Source organism: Xenopus laevis, chromosome 8L (assembly GCF_017654675.1).
Source record: "Xenopus laevis strain J_2021 chromosome 8L, Xenopus_laevis_v10.1, whole genome shotgun sequence".
NCBI lineage: Eukaryota > Metazoa > Chordata > Amphibia > Anura > Pipidae > Xenopus > Xenopus laevis.
The window spans coordinates 54,359,210-54,378,293 of NC_054385.1; the positions used below are offsets into that span (position 1 = coordinate 54,359,210).

General features: G+C 37.9%; 1 protein-coding gene across 1 annotated transcript in view; it reads right to left on the reverse strand.

Moving 5' to 3' along the window:
• Positions 1-518: 518 nt before the first annotated feature.
• The window catches only part of klhl4.L (kelch like family member 4 L homeolog), an 84,544-nt gene continuing 65,978 nt past the window's right edge, over positions 519-19,084 (reverse strand). The window contains exons 7-11 of the mRNA XM_018229935.2: positions 9,341-9,565; positions 8,099-8,261; positions 3,119-3,331; positions 2,526-2,697; positions 519-2,047 (exon numbers count right to left, since the gene is read on the reverse strand). Of these exons, the coding sequence (XP_018085424.1) occupies positions 1,988-2,047; positions 2,526-2,697; positions 3,119-3,331; positions 8,099-8,261; positions 9,341-9,565 (833 nt within the window). The 3' untranslated portion in view covers positions 519-1,987. The remainder of the gene's footprint in view (positions 2,048-2,525; positions 2,698-3,118; positions 3,332-8,098; positions 8,262-9,340; positions 9,566-19,084) is intronic.

Genomic DNA, 19,084 nt, shown 5'->3' on the forward strand with positions numbered 1-19,084 from the left:
AGGCTCCAACGAGGAGAGTCAGAGGGACTAAGATCCCGGGTACTAATTGCCCAGATGAAGGGACTAAGTACAGACTTAGGGATGTAGTGATTCCACTTAGGGAAAAGGCTGAAAGCTGGGTGTACCTTCATTGCTGTGTATGTTCTCTTCCCTGTGGGGACTAATATTGACCAGAAGGTGCTGTGAGTATATGCCTATCCACTGTTGATGTATGATCCTGTTTGCTCTTATGTACACTCCATTGAGGATTGTATTGTTCAAGAAATATGTTCATTGGTTAAGTTATAAGAACCACTGGAGCCCATTTATTGCACCGTGCATCAAGTTACAGTTACGCTACACCCCGCCTCCACACCATTTGCGAGGGCTTACTCCCTAAGAATTAAGGTCTCATACGGAGCACAGTACTGCTACACTTCCAATATGGATTTATTATATCTTAGTTTGGATCAAGTACAAGGTATTGTTTAATTATTACAGAGAAAAAGGAAATTTGATTTGATTGAAATGGAGCCTATGGGAGATGACCATTCTGTAATTTAGAGCTTTCTGGATAATGGGTTTGCAGATAATGGATCCTATACCTGTACTATCTTGGTTATATAAAATGCAGAAGACTTGAAGCTTGATGGCCTTTTCTAAGTAAGCAATTTCAAAAGTATGTAACGGTTACATGCTGATTGGATACCTCATTTCAGTGGAAAATTGCTGCCTTGCTTATTGCTTGTTTTTTTGAATACACAAAGTATTAAAAGTTGATGATCCTATTTCATTTGTTTTATTAATTACAATGGTATTTCATTGCAGGGAAGCTCCTAAGCCCATAACTATAAATTATAATTATCCTATCTTGTCTTCTTAGTATTTACTTATTCCCACAAATACCAGCTGCCTTAGAAAATATAACATCTCCAAATGTTTACTTAACTAGTTAATGTGCAATGTTATTCAGTGTTATGAGGACGTTCATTATTCTACTGGCTGAATAAAAAAATAGAGGAAATACAATTTTAGGTCTGTTAATTTCAGTTTGCAACTTCCTCAAGTAAAAAAAAACCTCTCCTTCAAGTACGGTCATTCAAGTTTAGGTCACAGAGAGAGCACTTTTTGAATGCATTTTTAGTCTTCCATCTGAATAAGTAATTCTATAATCCATATTCAGTGCAAAATATTTCTGACATTGTTTATAGCTTTTAACTCCATTGCTTGATAAACATTTTTTTTTACAATGGATAGAACTCTAGGGCTCAAAGCATGTTTAAAGCACATATTTAAAAAACAAACAAAACAAAAACAATCACAAATAAGAGGACATTATTTCATTGAAATACAACCATTATTTCTATTGTGCCTTAGAATAATTGCTTTTAGTACTTAAAATCTTGAGCACTAACATTAAAAATATATCTATAATGTTTTATGTTAATAACAACTTTTTTTTAGAACAAAAAACATTATGTAATAAAACAAATAGTAATGTTAAAGAGAAGCCAAAGTAAAGGGAAAAGTAAAAATCACATTTTAGTTAAACTGTCCTACACATTTTAGTTAAACTGTTCTACACATCTTTCAACTTCCTTTTTCCTTAATAAAAATATTTTCACTAGTTATATAACAGAATGTGAATTATTAAAATATAAGCCTTTCATACCAATCATCTTTCAGGATGGTACATAAATATATTTGCAAAGACTACATTTTGGTATTATCTAGAATGTTTACTGTGTCCAACCTTTCAGTATGTAACCATGGTTACATACTTACATACCATTTTTTTTGGAATTAAAGTTTGGCACAGTTCATACTGTATATATAGCAAATATCAACAGAAATTACATATGTACACTTCTGCAGGTCAACTTCTTTTTGATTTTCCCAACACCAGTCATTTTAAAGCCAGTGTTCACAGAGAAGAGAACTTGTGCAGACTGTGAATGGTCCAGTGTCTCCTTTTTGCTGTTTAAGTGCAATTTGGAAATATAACTTGTCATGGCAACTTAATTACTACAAGACAAGCCCCAGCTCTTCCAATATTAAGGGAAACATCCTATAGGGGAAAGGTAAAAAAAAGAGTTACGATAAAAGAGGAGATATACAACCCAGTAGGACATTCATTTTTTCATTCTAGTACCCTCATATACATGAAAAATAGTATGCTCACAGATTGTAAAATTTACAGACCATTGATATATTGGTCCAAACGTGTTTGTATATCTAAAAGAGAAGATATACAACCCAGTAGGACATTCATTTTTTCATTCTAGTACCCTCATATACATGAAAAATAGTATGCTCACAGATTGTAAAATTTACAGACCATTGATATATTGGTCCAAACTTGTTTGTTTAAGTCTTGAAAAATCATCCAAAAAGGTAAGAAACTGTTCTAAAAGAAAAGATTGGTAAAATACCTTTTTGAGGTAAAATTATTATGTATTGTTATTATATCTATAATCAAATATGAACTTTTAGTTGCCCTACTCCCACTAATCCCGAAAAAAACATGTACAAAAAAAGTTATATACCTGCGTCCATTCATTGGATTGTGCATCATATGATTCCACAATGTTAAGGTAAGACTGTCCATCATATCCACCCACAGCATACAGCCTGTCTCCCAGAGGACAAACTCCAACTGCATCTCTAGGTATGCTCAATGGGGCCACCATTGTCCAATTGTCCGTTTTGGGATCGTACCTTATGTGTGTACAGAAATACATTATAAATACTTTATATACATTTTTAAATAAAGTCTAATGAGAGGAACATACACCATAACATTTGCTTGAGATAATGTACTAACTAAAAAGATTTTAAACTATTTTAAGAATTACATGTGTTATAGAAAACAATGTCTTCAGCTTTAGATCAATCCTATCTACTTTACTAATGTGATTATACATATGTTTTGATTCTTCTATTCATTTGATTATTAGGTATAACGAAAAAAACAAGATGCCTAATTGCCTTGCATTGAAAATCACACATGCTACAAACAATGGGAAGGACATATAAACAAAATTCAAGTTTGGTTAATAGTGTATGTAACATCCCTTAACCAGGAGAAAGCACTGACATTTCTGGATTAGATATAACACTTGCATAACAATAAAAATACCTTTCAACACAATCAGAAAGTCTAGAGCAATGATTTGAAGCTGGAGCATCATGGCCTCCAACCGCATATAGAAAACCATTATATGTTGCCACTCCAACTCCTCCTCTTCTTTTTGACATTGGAGAGCACATACTCCATTTGTTTGTGTGGGGATCAAAACATTCCATGGATTTTAAGCAAGAACTTCCATCTCTTCCTCCCACAGCATATAATCTACAAAAGCAACCAATGCAATTGACTGAGGTTACACAGAAGTAATTTTAAGCGAAAGGCATATCTAAAAAAGGTTGAAAGATTTTGATCATTTGATTAGATTATTGACACATGAATTATTTTTTTTAAAAACAGAATACTGTACCGAACATTTTATATTTAATAATCAGTATACTGTACAGTATGGTTTTTTTTCATTTTTTTTTTAAATTGCATTACAGGTGGTTTAAAATGTGCTGGTCCCACTGACAAAATATATAATAAGGTATTCTATTTAGAACTGAACTGAACTCTAACATGTTTCTGTCTCTCAGAATAAACAGTATGTAATTGTGTTAATATTTATCAGTTGCTTCAATACTTTTACACAGAAGAACCAAAGCTAGAAAGCTGAAAATAAGTTGTCACATTAATAGCCCAGCTGCATCTGCTCTTTAGTTGCAGTGCTAAGCAATTCCAGCTTCCCAAAATGCCATGTCTGCAAATTAAAATGATGATAACTTTCAAACTTGGATAATTAATACATAAACACTAAAATACTTGCATACACTTAATATACACACAGTCCCCACAGAAATTATTTCTAGTGCAATTTACATTTTTAATCAGTTTTTATTTGCAATTTACAAATCTAAAATCGCATATAATGCAGACATATTATGACTAACATTCTCTTGTGAATTTTATTTGGATGTAAAATAATTTGTTGTAATGGACTGACTTGGGTTCCCTAATGTTATGGATGAACAAGAATTCAATAAAAACAAATAGGTAGGTAACTAATATTGAAGGTTTACAGAGGTAAGTCTTTTTTTATCATTTACGATAATGTATTCTCAATGTAAATGAGATTGAATGGGGGGGTAGATTAACACTATCCTATTTCATTTTAATACACTGCAAGTTGTTGTTTTGGGGTACTTGGGTCATGGTTTTGGGTTCACTTCCCCTGTGTGTATATTTTATAAATATATAATTCACAGTTGTAAAGGCATCAACACTCGCAGGTCTTATTAGTTATACATTTTATTTGTGATGCTAATTATATATATTGACTATTGACTTCTACATGACCTCGACAGGTTTTAGATGGTGTTTTTTCAGATTCAAGCTATTTCCATTATCCATATTTATTAACCCAAAAATGTGAGGTTTGACCAAAAAAAAACCTTGAAAACTTGAATTTTCAGGGAAAACACAACTCAAGCCTTAATAAATCTGGCCCTAAATCTTTGTAAACAGTTTGCTTCTATGTCATTAAACGTGTCATTTAAAACTTGGTCTCTTTCTAGAACTTTCTGCCCTTGTACACTGCCTGTCGCTTATTTAAAAGCCTAACTTAAAGGGATACTGTCGTGGAAAAACATGTTTTTTACAAAATGTATCAGTTAATAGTGCTACTACAGCAGAATCCTGCATTGAAATCCGTTTTTCAAAACAAGAAATGGATTTTTTTATATCTAATTTTAAAATTTGCTATGGGGCTAGACATTTTGACATTTCCCAGCTGCCCTCAGGTCATGTGACTTGTGCTCTGATAAACTTCAGTCACACTTTACTGCTGCACTGCAAGTTGGAGTGATGTCATTACCCCTCCCTCCTACAAGCTGCTGTAATGTAAATAGAGCCTTGTCTGCTGAGCCTGTCAATTGAACAATAGGCAGGAATCAAGATAAACTCCCACTGACACCACTTCAGAAGGACTGAAATAAGATAGTCCTGTGATCACTGCCCCCACTTACGTTTAAAAAAATAAATATATATATATATATACACACACACAATTCATTTTGGACACTGGAAAAAATATTTTATATAGATAGTTTATTATATTTGTTTACACAAAAATGAATGGCAGAAACACAGAAGTACACTCCCAGGACTGATGACAGGGAATAGAAAAAAAGGATAAAATAAGGAGGACATACTTGAAAACCAGGAAAATTTAAGAGGAAGTCTAGGAAGGGTTAAAATAGCTCAGGAGAAAGGACGCAGTAAGTAGTTAATGAAAAAAGAAGTATTGCAGGCAGGAAAGGAGCAAGGTCTGTGTGAGGTGGATAGCAGAGGGAACTCACAGCTCCTTTACCTCATCTAGTAACCAGTAAAACTAACTAGGAAGGCAGCAAGGAGAGAAAGTTCCCCTCACCAAAGGAAAGCAGAGAACAAACTTACAGAACGGCAGGAGCTTTGATAGTGTCTGTGGGAGGAGGGGCTGCTAGTGCAGCTGTAGAGCAGAACGTAGGAAAGTGAAAGTAATTGCTTCCCTGCAAACCATGTGACCGCTCTCCTCCAAACATCACAGTATGGGCAGAGAGGGGAGGGGAGTGTACAGCTAGATTCTCATGTAGTAGTGCGACCTGGCTTTTCATTACAGAGTGGCTGCCTCCAAGCACACAGGTAATGCTGTGCCTGCTGTTAGAGCAGCACAGGATGAATGTGTAATGAGCAGAAATGGAAGCCCCCATGACAAAATACAAACTAAAATAACGTATGCATGGATTTGTGGATTAACATTTTATTTGCCAGACAGTGTTTATGGATGTGTGTTTTTTATAAAAATGCAAAAAAAAAAAATTTTAAATGACGACAGATTCCCTTTAAGGAATTATTATTTTGTAAAAAAAGGCCTGGAAAAATCATACCCTATGCCACATTTGTACTACAACAAAGAGAAAGCGTTTGACTAACCTATATACATTTAACTGTAGGTTACAATGAATGATTCAAGTTTTCAAGGTTATTTTTTTGGTCAGGTTAAAAAAAAAACTTCGAGATTTATTATACCCAACCCTGGAAATAGCTCAAATCCAAAAACACACCATCTAAAACCTGTCACAGTCATGTAGGAGTCAATGGCAAAGGTCCCTTGATTCAATTGAAGATGTTAATGTCTTCATGATGTTCAGTTTTTTTCAGAGGGTTTTGCCAGAAAACTCAATCTGAATCAATTTGAATGATTCAAGGGTTTTTTTTTGCTGAAAACTTGATAAATTTGAGTTTTCGGGTTCTTAACCCCGAACTCGCTGAATCAAGTTTTTTCCTAAATAACAAAACAAAAACTGTGGTACCGTGTTAGCCAGTAGCAAAAATAACAAATAAAAAAACAAAAAAATACAAAAAGTATTGTAGAAGTGATACCTACAGTATATTGATGATCAAATCCACGGAGCAACTCAAATACCCAGAGACACACTATTTGATTACAAAGAAAAGACAACAGGGTACCTATTGTAGTTACCTACAACCCACAACTGAACATTATTAGAAAAATAGCCAGAGACCTGCAACCCATGCTCCATACAGATACCCGACTTAAACAAATATTCCCGGAACTACCTCTCTTGTCTACAACCACCTAATATGAGGAAAATGATTGTCAGAAGTGTTCTTCCTAAAACAACTAAAGCAGGTACATTTCCCTGCAACAGCAACAGGTGTGAAACCTGCAAATACATCCTGTGCAAAGATCAAGTTGCAATTCCGAATACACAAAAAGTCTACACCATTCTGGACCACTATTCGTGTGCTTCATCCAATGTGGTATACATGATTACATGTACTAGGTGCTCTACAGGAGGCATATACATTGGTGAAACAGGACAAAAATTGTGCACAAGGATGAACCATCACAGACATAAAATCAAATCATTTGATATACCAGTGGGGCAACATTTCTGCAGTCAAAATCTTCAGGACATGCAGGTCTTAATTCTAAAAGGGGACTTTAAAACTGAATGGGAAAGGAAGATTTATGAATATGGAGTTATTTAACACATTAAGACAGGGCCTTCATTTAGGGTCAGGTTTCATGTTATACTATGTGACCTGACTGAATCCAGACTCCTGGACTATTTACATATCACCCTAATTCATTGTATTATCTCTACATTTGATCTCTATCTATCTGTAACGTCCTAATTTATTGCCCATGAATACCTTTCACTGATCTGACAGAATATATGCTGTGCCTTTCTAGCTTTCATTTGTATTTTGCCTGATGAAGGGGCCTTGGTGCGCTGAAAGCTTCCTAAATAAAAAAACATTCAAGTTGTGAGTTCATCCAAGTTCATTCTAGGTATAAAAAAACTCTAAAATTTGTCCTTTGATAAATAACCCCCTAAATGTCACCTGTATAAAAGCCTGTGGCTTTGTACTTTTATATGGTTGCATAACTGTTTGGTAACTTATAATATATTTATAAATTACAGTAGAGAGTACACTATCCACTGTAAAATGCAAAAAGAGGAGCACACAAGAGATATTTCAGGGTGCCGAGAGCTGCACCCAACTCGAATACAGTGCCACTTGCATTTTGCAGTACTACATTCAGAGAAGTGGTTTTAGACACCACATGAGTGTATCCCGAAATATCCCCTAACTTGTGCATAATTCAAACATGGATGCTAGGCTTGACCAAGGACCACAAGGTGTTGTAGAGCCCTGTACTTGCTGTTAGTCTATGGGGTTACTATAACAAAAATATTTATAAAATATCAATTAAATATAAATATAAACAATTACATATCATGCACCTAAAATAATAATGTTGGTGTTCACTATTACCCTCTTAGTAATCTGTCTCTCTTCATTCTCTTTTCCTGCAGGTGTCAGAGTCAGATTTTGATTGACAGATAGATCAAGCACATAATGGGGGAGTGCTGCCTTTGCCTAGAAGATGTATTAGATCTCACTCTGACACAACTTCTGTCTCTCTACAGGAAAGTTTTGTGACACATGAAGGAAGAATCTTGATCTATACATACGTACTTGCTGTTTAGTGCTGCCACCCCTACTGTGCTTCTAGGAGTTGACATACTGGCAACATAATTCCACTGTCGTGCTTGAGGGTCCCACCGTTCTACAGTGTTAAGGTAGCTCCATCCATCATGTCCACCAACTGCATACATTGGCCCTTCCAAAACAGCAACTCCTGTGTGCAGTTAAAAAAAAAGACAAATAAGTATTTAATTTCTTCATGTGCAGTAAAGCTACACATAAAGTCTAATATCATATTCATGAACAAAATTAAGCAGATTTAAAACTGCTTCTTTATTACAGCCTGATAATACTGTAAGTATCTAGGTATTAAAGGAATAAAGCCTGCTTCATAAAAGAAAAGAAATCGATATGCTGTATTTAGTTAATTTGTTTGCTATGTACACTGTCAACAGTTGTAGGAATGTAGGCACTTAGGGCACAATTAAATTATAGTTATCAGCATGCTGTAACTCTGGGGTAATGCTATCCAATATATATGGTACCACATTTTTAGTTTATATATGACATTTAGGGGCAGATTTATCAAAGGTCGAGGTGAATTTTTGAATGAAAAAAATTTGAATTTTGAGCTATTTTTTGTATACTTCGACTAGGTAATAGTCCAAATTCGATTCGAATTTAAAAAAAATCAAAAATTTGAATACCTAAATTTATCATATACTGTCTCTTTAAAAATTCAACTTCGACCATTCGCCATCTAAAACCTGCGGAATTGCTGTTTTATCCTATGGGGGAGCTCCTAGAACCTAGAACTTTGATTCGAATTTGATCGAATGCACTATTCCTATGATTCGTACAATTTGAATTAGGCCGAATATGGATCTATTCGATCAAAAGCGTACCTATTCGACCAAAAAAAAACTTTTACTTACCTTTTTAAATTCGAATTTCGAAGTTTTTTCAATTCGACCCTTGATAAATATGCCCCTTAACGTACAAGCTGAAGCTAATGACACATGGGACAGTATTTCAACACAAAATAATGCTTCTTGTTGATGTGAATTTACTCATGAGCAACAAAGCACCTAAAGAATACTTTTAACTTGTGCCCTATGTACATCCTTTTTACAGCCTTTTTGCACTTAATGATTGTTTTCTAACCACTTGCAATTTTACATTGTAATAAATCTGTTCCTAAATATTTAATTTTACTCATATGCCACTCTGAGTTATTTCCATCAGACATTTTCTCTTAAATCTACAAATTTATATTCATATCATAAACCTTACCCAAGCCATGCCTGTGAGTTGACATCGGGGGCATTATGGACCACACTTTAGTTACTGGGTTGAAACATTCCACCGTATTTGAGGTTTTTAATCCGTCTCTCCCACCAACAACATATAGCTTATTGTCAATAACTGCGACTCCAAACTGAAGACGTCTTCCATTCATTGTACTAATTTGTATCCAGCTGTTTGTCCGCAGATCATATTTTTCAATTGTAGTAGCACCTGCCACAATTAAGGGAAGTTAATCAAAATAGCATAAATAATGTCTTTGTTTATGATTGAGATCTGAGCATAAAATCTAATTTAATAATCAAATACTCCACATTTTTTTCAGTAAAGCTAGATCATGCTTAAAGTCTTGTAGTAAATGTACAGGGGCGTAACTACAGAGGAAGCAGACCCTGCGGCTGCAGGGGGGCCCAGGAGGTACAGGGGGCCCCATGAGGCTGTCATTGATGAGCAATTTGAACATATATTGGTAAAACAGGACAAACACTGGATATGTTGGGGGCCCTAAAATTAATTTGCTGTGGGGCCCAGCAACATCTAGTTACGCCACTGACCATGTATTAATGTCCAAATTTAAAAACCCAAATGAAATTTGGATGACTGTACAGAACATAATTAGCGATGGGCGAATTTATTCGCCAGGCATGGATTTGCAGCAAATTTCAAAATTTTACTGACGGCAAATGTTTTCACGAAATTGCTGTTTTCAAAAAACTGCAGCGGAAATTTGCCATGCTGAAATTTTAATTTCCATGTCACTCCTGGCAAGCATTCACCAATGGGGTTAACTGCCCTGCGGGCCTCTGGACAGGACCTCCCCTAACAAGTTCAAAATGAGAGCACACCACCACTTACTTGTCTTTTTTGTCCTGTCCAGAGGCCGGATGGATGGAAGAAGGCATTAGGAGCAAGTGCCTTATTTCCAGCACGAGGGTGTTTCTCTGTCTCTCTCTGGCATCCTCGATGCTGAAGTCCGATACTCCCCTTGTAGGGGTTAGTTGAGGAGGGCCGTAGATGGCAAGAACAGCCTAAGGGCCAAGCTGTTACCTCCCGTTTAAACGGGTTAGGTGGGCGATGCTGCAAGGTGCGGACGCGCCTGTATAGAAGCGTCACAAGCGGAACCGGAAGTGACGTCATAACAGGACGCGGAAGACGCGAGGTGCGCTCCGGTGTTCGTGCGCTAGCACACAAGGAAAACCGGTAAGGAGGGAAGGTAGGAACCCCTCTCGGCCATCCTGTTGTTGGGGGTAAGGCAAGTAGCGCTGTATAGCGCAGGAGATGCGAAAACGCCAAGGTTGCCTGAGGGCAGCGGCGATGTCGGCAGCATTATGTGAACACGGAAGTGTTCTTTGGCGCCAAACAGCCTGTGGCTATGGCGTGTAGCCCTAATAATAATAGTAACTATAGTAATTATATACATATCAACCCTTGCAAATGTTGCACTGTGGGATGTACAGATGCAGCCACTTTGGTTTGTCTGTTTGACACAGAATAACTAAACACAGATATCCCATTTATCTCATTTAACACAGAAAACTGTGTCACAACAACCCATCTAATTAAAGCATTCACCATTGTGAACAATGGAGCTTTGGTATGCTAATGAAAAGGTTAAATGCATTAAATGAGTTAAGATGACTTAAGATAACACAGTTTCTTCAATTACCCCTGAGTCATGACGCATTTAACTCACAAATCCAAGTGGCTTCATCTGTATACTGTGCAGTTGTGCAATGATAAGGAAGGCAGGACTGCTTATGCAAGTCTCTAATTGAGTAGTGGCATTCTGTTGCAGGTACTCACAAGCATGGAATCCAGTACTACGGGCAAGACACCTCACCCCAAAGGGAAAAGGTGAGATTTTACTTCCCTGCAAAAAGGGATAGAGAGAGAAAGTTAGTGTGTACCATGGTTCTAAATTTTGTTTTGTTGTTATTGCAGCCTCCCTGTCTCGGAAAAGAAAGATAAAACACCAGAGAAAAGTTCTCCTGTGGTCCAGGAAGAGCCAGTACCTTCAGGCTCTCAGGCTAATCAAGCCCTTGTAGAGTCGCTAGCTTCGGTCATAAAGCAAGCAGTAGTGCAAGGTTTTCAGGAAGCGACTGGCTCTAAGAAGAGACAGAGGCATTCATACTCCAGACAGTTGGAGTCACTGTCGGAAATCTCAGAAGGGGAATTGTCAGAGTTGTCTGAAGTACACTCACCCTTAGGCTCAGACGAAGGGGAAATTGAGTCCGAGGAAGAATCTAATTTTGATGTATCAGTGATTGAACCTCTAATTAAGGCGGTGAGGCAAACATTGACCTTTCCCACAGATTCTTCAAAAGTTTCATCGGCGGATAAGCTTTTTCCTTCGTTAAAGAAGAAGTCGGCAGGTTTTCCAGTGCATGCCTCAATAAAAGAGATTATTAAAGAAGAGTGGAAGAAGACTGAGAAGAGACCTCAGACGGCTGGGAAGTTTCAAAAGAAATATCCGTTTGAGGAGGAGGATGCTAAATTCTGGGACTCTCCTCCCAAGGTCGATGCAGCTGTGGTCAGGCTGGCTAGGAAGACAACTCTTCCAGTGGATGACGCAGCAGTATTTAGAGAGCCAATGGAGAAGAAAATGGAGTTTAATTTAAAGAAATCTTTTGCAGCAGCAGGGGCAGCCTGCAGACCAGCAGTGGCTCTGACATCTGTCTCAAGAGCAGTGAAAGTATGGCTCTCAAATATAGAAGAAGCGATTTCATCTAATGTTAAAAGACAAAAATTACTACAGATGCTGGCTGATTGTAAACTGGCCATTGACTTCATGTCAGAAGCTTCAGTGGATTTGGTTCATTTCACAGCGAGGTCCATGGCGCTCTCGGTGGCAGCAAGAAGAGCTCTGTGGCTGAAACCTTGGGCAGCGGACGCAGCATCAAAGACGAATTTGTGCCAACTTCCCTTCGAGGGAGACATGTTATTTGGGGAAAAACTGGATGCCATTATTAAAAAGGTCTCGGGGGGCAAAAGTGTTTTTCTGCCTCAAGAAAACAAGGCGAAGCGAGGAAGGTTTGAACCTCCATACTTCAGAGATAAGGATAAATCTTTTAGGGCATCAAGGCAATACAGACCCGGGAGAGAATATTCAAGACAATCCTCTTGGAGGGCTGGACGCCCGGGCGCCAGAAGTAATTTGAAGAGAGCAAGTTTTTTCTCCTCTTCTTCAGCCTCAACACAACAACAATGAGATTACCTTGGCCCAGACAGAGATAGGAGGCAGGCTGACCTTGTTCGCTCAAATCTGGGCCAAGTCCGTACATGACCGATGGGTGTACGATACAATTCAAAGAGGTTTTCGTTTGGAGTTTTTGAAAGTCCCCAGGAGGGATTATTGTCTGATTTCTTCATTTCAAAATGCAGAACAAAGTCAAAACCTGATTCAGGTATACAGGGATCAGCTGTTTGCACTAAAAGCAGTAGAAGTAGTCCCGTCTCAAGAAAGAGGAAGGGGATTCTATTCAAGGCTGTTCTTAGTAAAGAAAGCATCCGGCGCTTTAAGACCGGTATTAGATATGAGAAAACTAAATCAGTTTCTGGAAAAGAAGAAGTTCAAGATGGAGTCCTTGGCCTCCATCATTCAGGCTGTGTCAGTAGGAGATTGGCTCACAAGTATAGACCTAAAGGATGCCTACTTTCACGTTCCAGTCTGTCCAGAGCACAGGAAGTTCCTTCGATTTGCAGTGGGCAAAATTCACGTGCAGTTCAGATGCCTACCGTTCGGGCTGTCACAATCACCAAGGGTCTTCACAAAAGTTCTAGTTACCCTGATAGCAGAGTTAAGGAAAGAAGGGATATCGACTTTCCATTATCTGGACGATATTTTGGTGACTGCGAGCTCAAGAGAAGTGGCAAGGCAACACACAGAGAGAGTGCTAGAATTTCTAGGGATACACGGTTGGGTTGTCAACATCGAGAAAAGCCACCTTATTCCATCAAGGTCACTAATCTTTCTGGGAGCAAATTTTCAAACAGAGAAGAATCTGGTGAGCCTTCCAGTCCAGAAACAGCAAAAAATAATTCAGGCGATAGCAGACTTCAGGGGCCGATCAGTTGTGACAGTGCATTGTTGCTTAAAAATTCTGGGTCTAATGTCTTCTACCATACAAGTGGTAAAGTGGGCAAGATGGCACTTAAGAGGTCTGCAGAATTTTCTATTGAGAAAAGTAAGGAACCCACAATTAAATTTACACAGAAAGATACATCTGCCTCAAGAAGTGAAACACAGCTTAAGCTGGTGGTGCAGACAAAGAAACCTGGACGAGGGTCTACATCTAGAAGAACCAGACTGGGTAGTACTGACTACCGACGCGTCAGGTTCAGATTGGGGAGCCCATTGCGAGAATCAATTTGCCCAGGGGTCATGGTCCCTGAAGGAAACTCCCTCGAATGTGCTGGAACTAAGAGCAATCGGAGAGGCCCTGTTTGCTTTTTCGGAAATGCTGAAAGGAAAGAGCGTAAAAGTATTGTCGGACAATGTCACGGCAGTCGCTTACATACAAAAGCAAGGGGGAACCAGGAGTATTACGTTGCTGGAAGAGTCCGTACCGATATTTCTTTGGGCAGAGAGATACCTAAAAAGCCTGTCAGCAGTGCACCTGCCGGGCACAGAGAATCTCAGAGCAGATTTCTTGAGCCGAGTGACCCTAGATCCAGGAGAGTGGAGTCTCCACGAAGACATCTTCCACGACTTAGTAGGAGTCTGGGGAAGACCACAGATAGATGCCATGGCTTCGGCGGAAAACAGAAAGTGTCAGAAGTTCTACGCAAGATACCCTTGCAAAGAGGCATTGGCCGTGGACGGTCTAAGACAAGATTGGTCCAAAGACCTAATATATGTCTTTCCTCCGATTCCACTGATATGGAAAGTCTTGAAGAAGGTGGATCGAGAGGCAGTGGATGCAATAGCAGTAATTCCCTTCTGGCCGAGACGACCCTGGTTTCCATTGCTGCACAAGTTGGCCGTGGCAGGCCCCAAGGAAATTCCAAAATTCCCAGGATGGCTGTCACAGAGAACATTTCTGTATCAAGAGAAGGATCACCTAGCCTTAGTGGCTTGGAGATTGAAAGGCAGAGGCTTAACAAGCTGAGTTTAAAGGAGGATCTGGTGAATTTTCTTCTAAGGTCAAGAAAAAATTCTACCTCAACTCAGTACTATAAAATCTGGGATGTCTTTGTTCAGTTTGCGCTATCTCAAGGGCAAGATCCAACCTGCCCGACAGCACCTCTGCTGGTGAATTTCTTGTATTCAGGCTATGAAAGAGGTCTCCAGTTAAGTACACTTAAAGTTCAAGTGTCAGCCATTTCTGCATTAACAGGAGCCAGTTGGGCATCAGATCCTCTGGTTCAAAGATTCTTTAATGCCTTTATGAGAGTTAAGCCTTGCATAAAGACGTTTTCACCCCCATGGGATTTGCCATTTGTGTTGAATACCCTATCAAAAGCCCCTTTTGAACCTTTGAAGGAAACCTCGTTGTGGAACCTCACGTTAAAGGTAATTTTACTGGTGGCGGTCACTTCAGCATGTAGAGTGGGAGAGTTGGCTGCCTTGTCTGCTTCAGAACCACATACAATAGTGTTTGAAGATAAGGTTATACTAAGACCTGCCTTCAAGTTCCTGCCCAAAGTGGTGTCTAAATTCCACATGGACTTAGAAGTATCCCTTCCTTCCTTCTGTCCAGCTCCAAAGTCGGAAAAGGAAGTACGTTGGCACACTTTGGATGTAGTCAGAGCAATTAAAACATACCTGAGAAGGACTGATACATACAGAAAATCTGATCATTTGTTTGTCATACCCTGTGGGTTCAGAAAGGGTCAAGCCCCTTCCAAGAGGACATTGAGTTCCTGGATTGTCGCTGCAATTGTCAAGGCTTACAATATAGCAGGCAGGGAGGTTCCCCGGGGGTTGAAAGCCCATTCTACAAGAGCTCTGGCGAGTTCCTGGGCAATGGAAGCCAAAGCATCGCCAGAAGCAATCTGCAGAGCAGCGAGGTGGTCGTCAGTCAATTCATTTATAAGACATTATAGACTGGATGTCCTTGCCTCCCAAGAGGCTAGATTTGGCAGAAGAGTTTTGGAATCAGTTATACATTGCTGAATAAAGCAGTTCTTTTTCTTTGTCGCTATATTGTGGTGCCCTCCCCTTTTTTTCTTTTTCAGAAACTTTGGAATTCCCATTGGTGAATGCTTGCCAGGAGTGACATGGAAAACAGGAAATTGTTATACTTACCGTAATTTCTGTTTCCTGGTCACATTCCATGGCAGCATTCACCAAGGAATTTCCCACCCCAGGAGTCTGGCTTTAGACTAAGACAAGTAAGTGGGGGTGTGCTCTCATTTTGAACTTGTTAGGGGAGGTCCTGTCCAGAGGCCCGCAGGGCAGTTAACCCCATTGGTGAATGCTGCCATGGAATGTGACCAGGAAACAGAAATTACGGTAAGTATAACAATTTCCTGTTTTTGCACCGTTTCGAATAATTTTCCGGAGTTTCGCGAATTTCTTGGCAAAAAGGCTCATTGACCATCACTAAACATAATTTATATCGAAATCACTAATACAAAAGGTGAACAAGGTACTAGGAGAGATAAATATTTCATAATATAAATGCAAACGGTGAGATGTGATCATTTTAGCAAATCCTGTTGAGTAGGTTTGCATTTAGTTGTGTGATTTGTAATGATTTCTATGATGTATTTAGTTATTGTAGGGATCCGTAGAGTTAAGTCCCCATATGGTCTGAAAAATCCCACATGGTTGGAAAACCCCTGCTATGGCCAGCTAAGTGTTGGACCTAAATTGTATAAGGGAGGGGGAGTGAGTCCTTTGTCCCTGTGCAGTGTTCCCTGGCAGAGTCTGGATTTGGCCAGAAGGTGTCACTGTTGAGCCATTTCTTCAAATAGCTGAGCTGCCATGTGCTCAGTGTCAGTCTACTTCCTGGTTTTACTTGTGAAATGCGAAAAATTTGCTAATCGTATTGAAGACAATGTGCATTTTTACATGCAACTTTTTAATGTTTACATTTTTCTTCCTCAAAATACAAGTCAATTGCCGTTTTTTCTTATTGCGACTTTTTATGTACTATCCATGGCTGGCAAATAAATTCGCTCAATACTATAAATTAATCCTAAACTAATCTGAATGAAAAGAAGCAGATATACTGAATGATATAGAATTGATCACACTCATGTCTAAATGCTATACATACTGCTGTCATCTAATCCTGAAGTATAGGCTAAAAGAAGAGTTTCTGAATGATATTTTTTTTAAAGGTATGTTTTATTGATTTGTTTCTGAATGACATTTTAATGATTTTGTTCATTGGCCTGTCACATGAATAAAGATGGCACCAGTACAAATTGGTAGTATCCAGGCCCGGACTGGCAATCTGTGGGTTCTGTCAAATGCCAGAGGGGCTGCCATAAGATGCCATAGACAGTCACTATTTAGTGGGCTGGTGGGAGTTGATTAGGCCTCTCTATACTTGGAATAGCCAGGACCTATTTTGGCTCCCAGTGCAGACCTGGTAGTATCTCTAGCTTAAAATTCTGTCAAAATTTTGCAGCATAAGCATTGATCTTCAAAGCTTATACTGCAACAGGAAAACAAAATGAATAAAGGCAATTATTCTAAAAGCGTGGGACCTGTTATTCAAAATGTTCCATAATTTGGATCACCAAACTTTTGAGTCTACTAAAGATAATTTTAACATTAAGGGGCCGATTCACTAACTTCGTGTGGAGGATTCGAAGTAAAAAAAACTTCGAATTTTTGTGCTCCTCGACTATCGAATTGGAGTAAATTCGCCTGAGTAGAATGATTCGAATAGATCAAGCGCAAAAACGCTGCGACTATTCGCCATTCGATAGTCGAAGTACTGGATCGAGCGCAAAAACGCTGCGACTATTCGCCCATTCAATAGTCGAAGTACTGTCTCTTTTAAAAATACTTTGACTGCCTACTTTGCCACATAAAACCTACCGAATTGCTTTAAAAGCCTATGGGAAAGTCCCATAGGCTTGTTTTTCAAGTTTTTGATCGAATAAAAAGGCATTCGATCGAATGAAAATCCTTCGAGCGAATATTCGATCGAGCACCTATTCGCCTGGTGAATATTCGCCAATTCGACTATTCGCCACCGCGTAAATTCGCCTGAATTGCCTATTCGATTCTATTCGATTCTATTCCCCAGTCGAATTTCGAGGGATTAACCCCTCGAAATTCGACCCTTGATGAATTTGCCCCTAAATAAACCCAACAGGATTATTTTGCTTCCAGTTAGGATTAAGGGGGTTATTTATCAAAAGTCTAATGTTTTCGTGAAAAAACTCGAATCACTCAAATTCATTGAGTTTTCAGGCAACACCTTCAGAATTTCTTAAATAAACAAAAATTTTAGTTTTTTTAACCCAAAAATAACCTCAAAAACTTTCATGGAAAACACAACTCATTCCTTAATATACAGTATCTGCCCCTACGTGCGATCAAGTACAATGTACTCTTTTATTATTACAGAGAAAAAGGAAATATTTTTTAAAATGTTGAATTATTTGATTAAAATATAGTTGAAGAGACAGTCTATGAGAAAATATATTTATTATAACTGAATACATGAATATAAGTTTAGAGAACAGAATTTTTGTGCTTCAGTGTTAAATGCTGCTAATTACTGTTTTATATTTTATTAATATTCAGTTGTAAAATACACAAATAACATATAATTACAAATCTAATTCTATTTAGCACAATCCTAATATAACTTTGATGTTACACAAATAAAGGAAACGAGATATGATAGTAAAACTGAACAGTTAGAAGGGAATTTTAAGAACTCGAATAGTAAAATTGTGAGCCCCAAAGAGTAAATATATAATATAACATAGAATTAATTTAGTAGAAAAACTATATCAAAGGCTCAAATGGTAATGTTAGATCATGTTAGATATTACTGCATTACAGAAAAATTGATACAATGCAGTTAATGGAAGTAATAACTGTGTGATGTAACAGTGGCAATGATTTGGACAGTTATTAATATCTATGAACTACTTTAATAATACTTATAATAAGTGATTATTTAGATCTGCTGGACAAAAAATAAATTCAAGCTTATAGTGAGTATCAGGTATTTACTACAGCAATTACAGACAGACAATTGTTTGCCATGCCACATGTAGCCAGTAACATGAATGGTTTTCAATAAACAGGTTTTGTGTGTAAATATACAAGAACCATGAATATCCTGTAAATTATATCCTTAAAAATTGATAGTGATGTATTTTTTGTGAAACGACTTACTGAAACTTGTGTATTATAATAAAGTACCCCCTGTTGTGAAATATGAAGATATTGGAAGTGACTTTGGAGTTCCATGACCTTTACAAAAGCTTTTAAATTGTTATGGAACTCCTTAAATATTCTTATATTTTACAATAAGTACTTTATTCAATATATATTTGCCCATTGTATATTGTGATCTGTAAAATTTCAAGATGAAACTTCTGGATGTATATGTCCTATTAAAGGCAGTCAGTGAGCAGTATTACAAGACATTAGCATTTAAGAAAAGTTTTTGGATAGCATATAACAAGAATAGTTCTTAAAAACATTCAAAATATTCATTAAGGCTGCTAATTAAACAATTGTTTTCCCCAACTGTTATGTTAATGAGGCATAGTTGGTTGCATGCATATTAAAAAAAAAAATATTGGCATTCC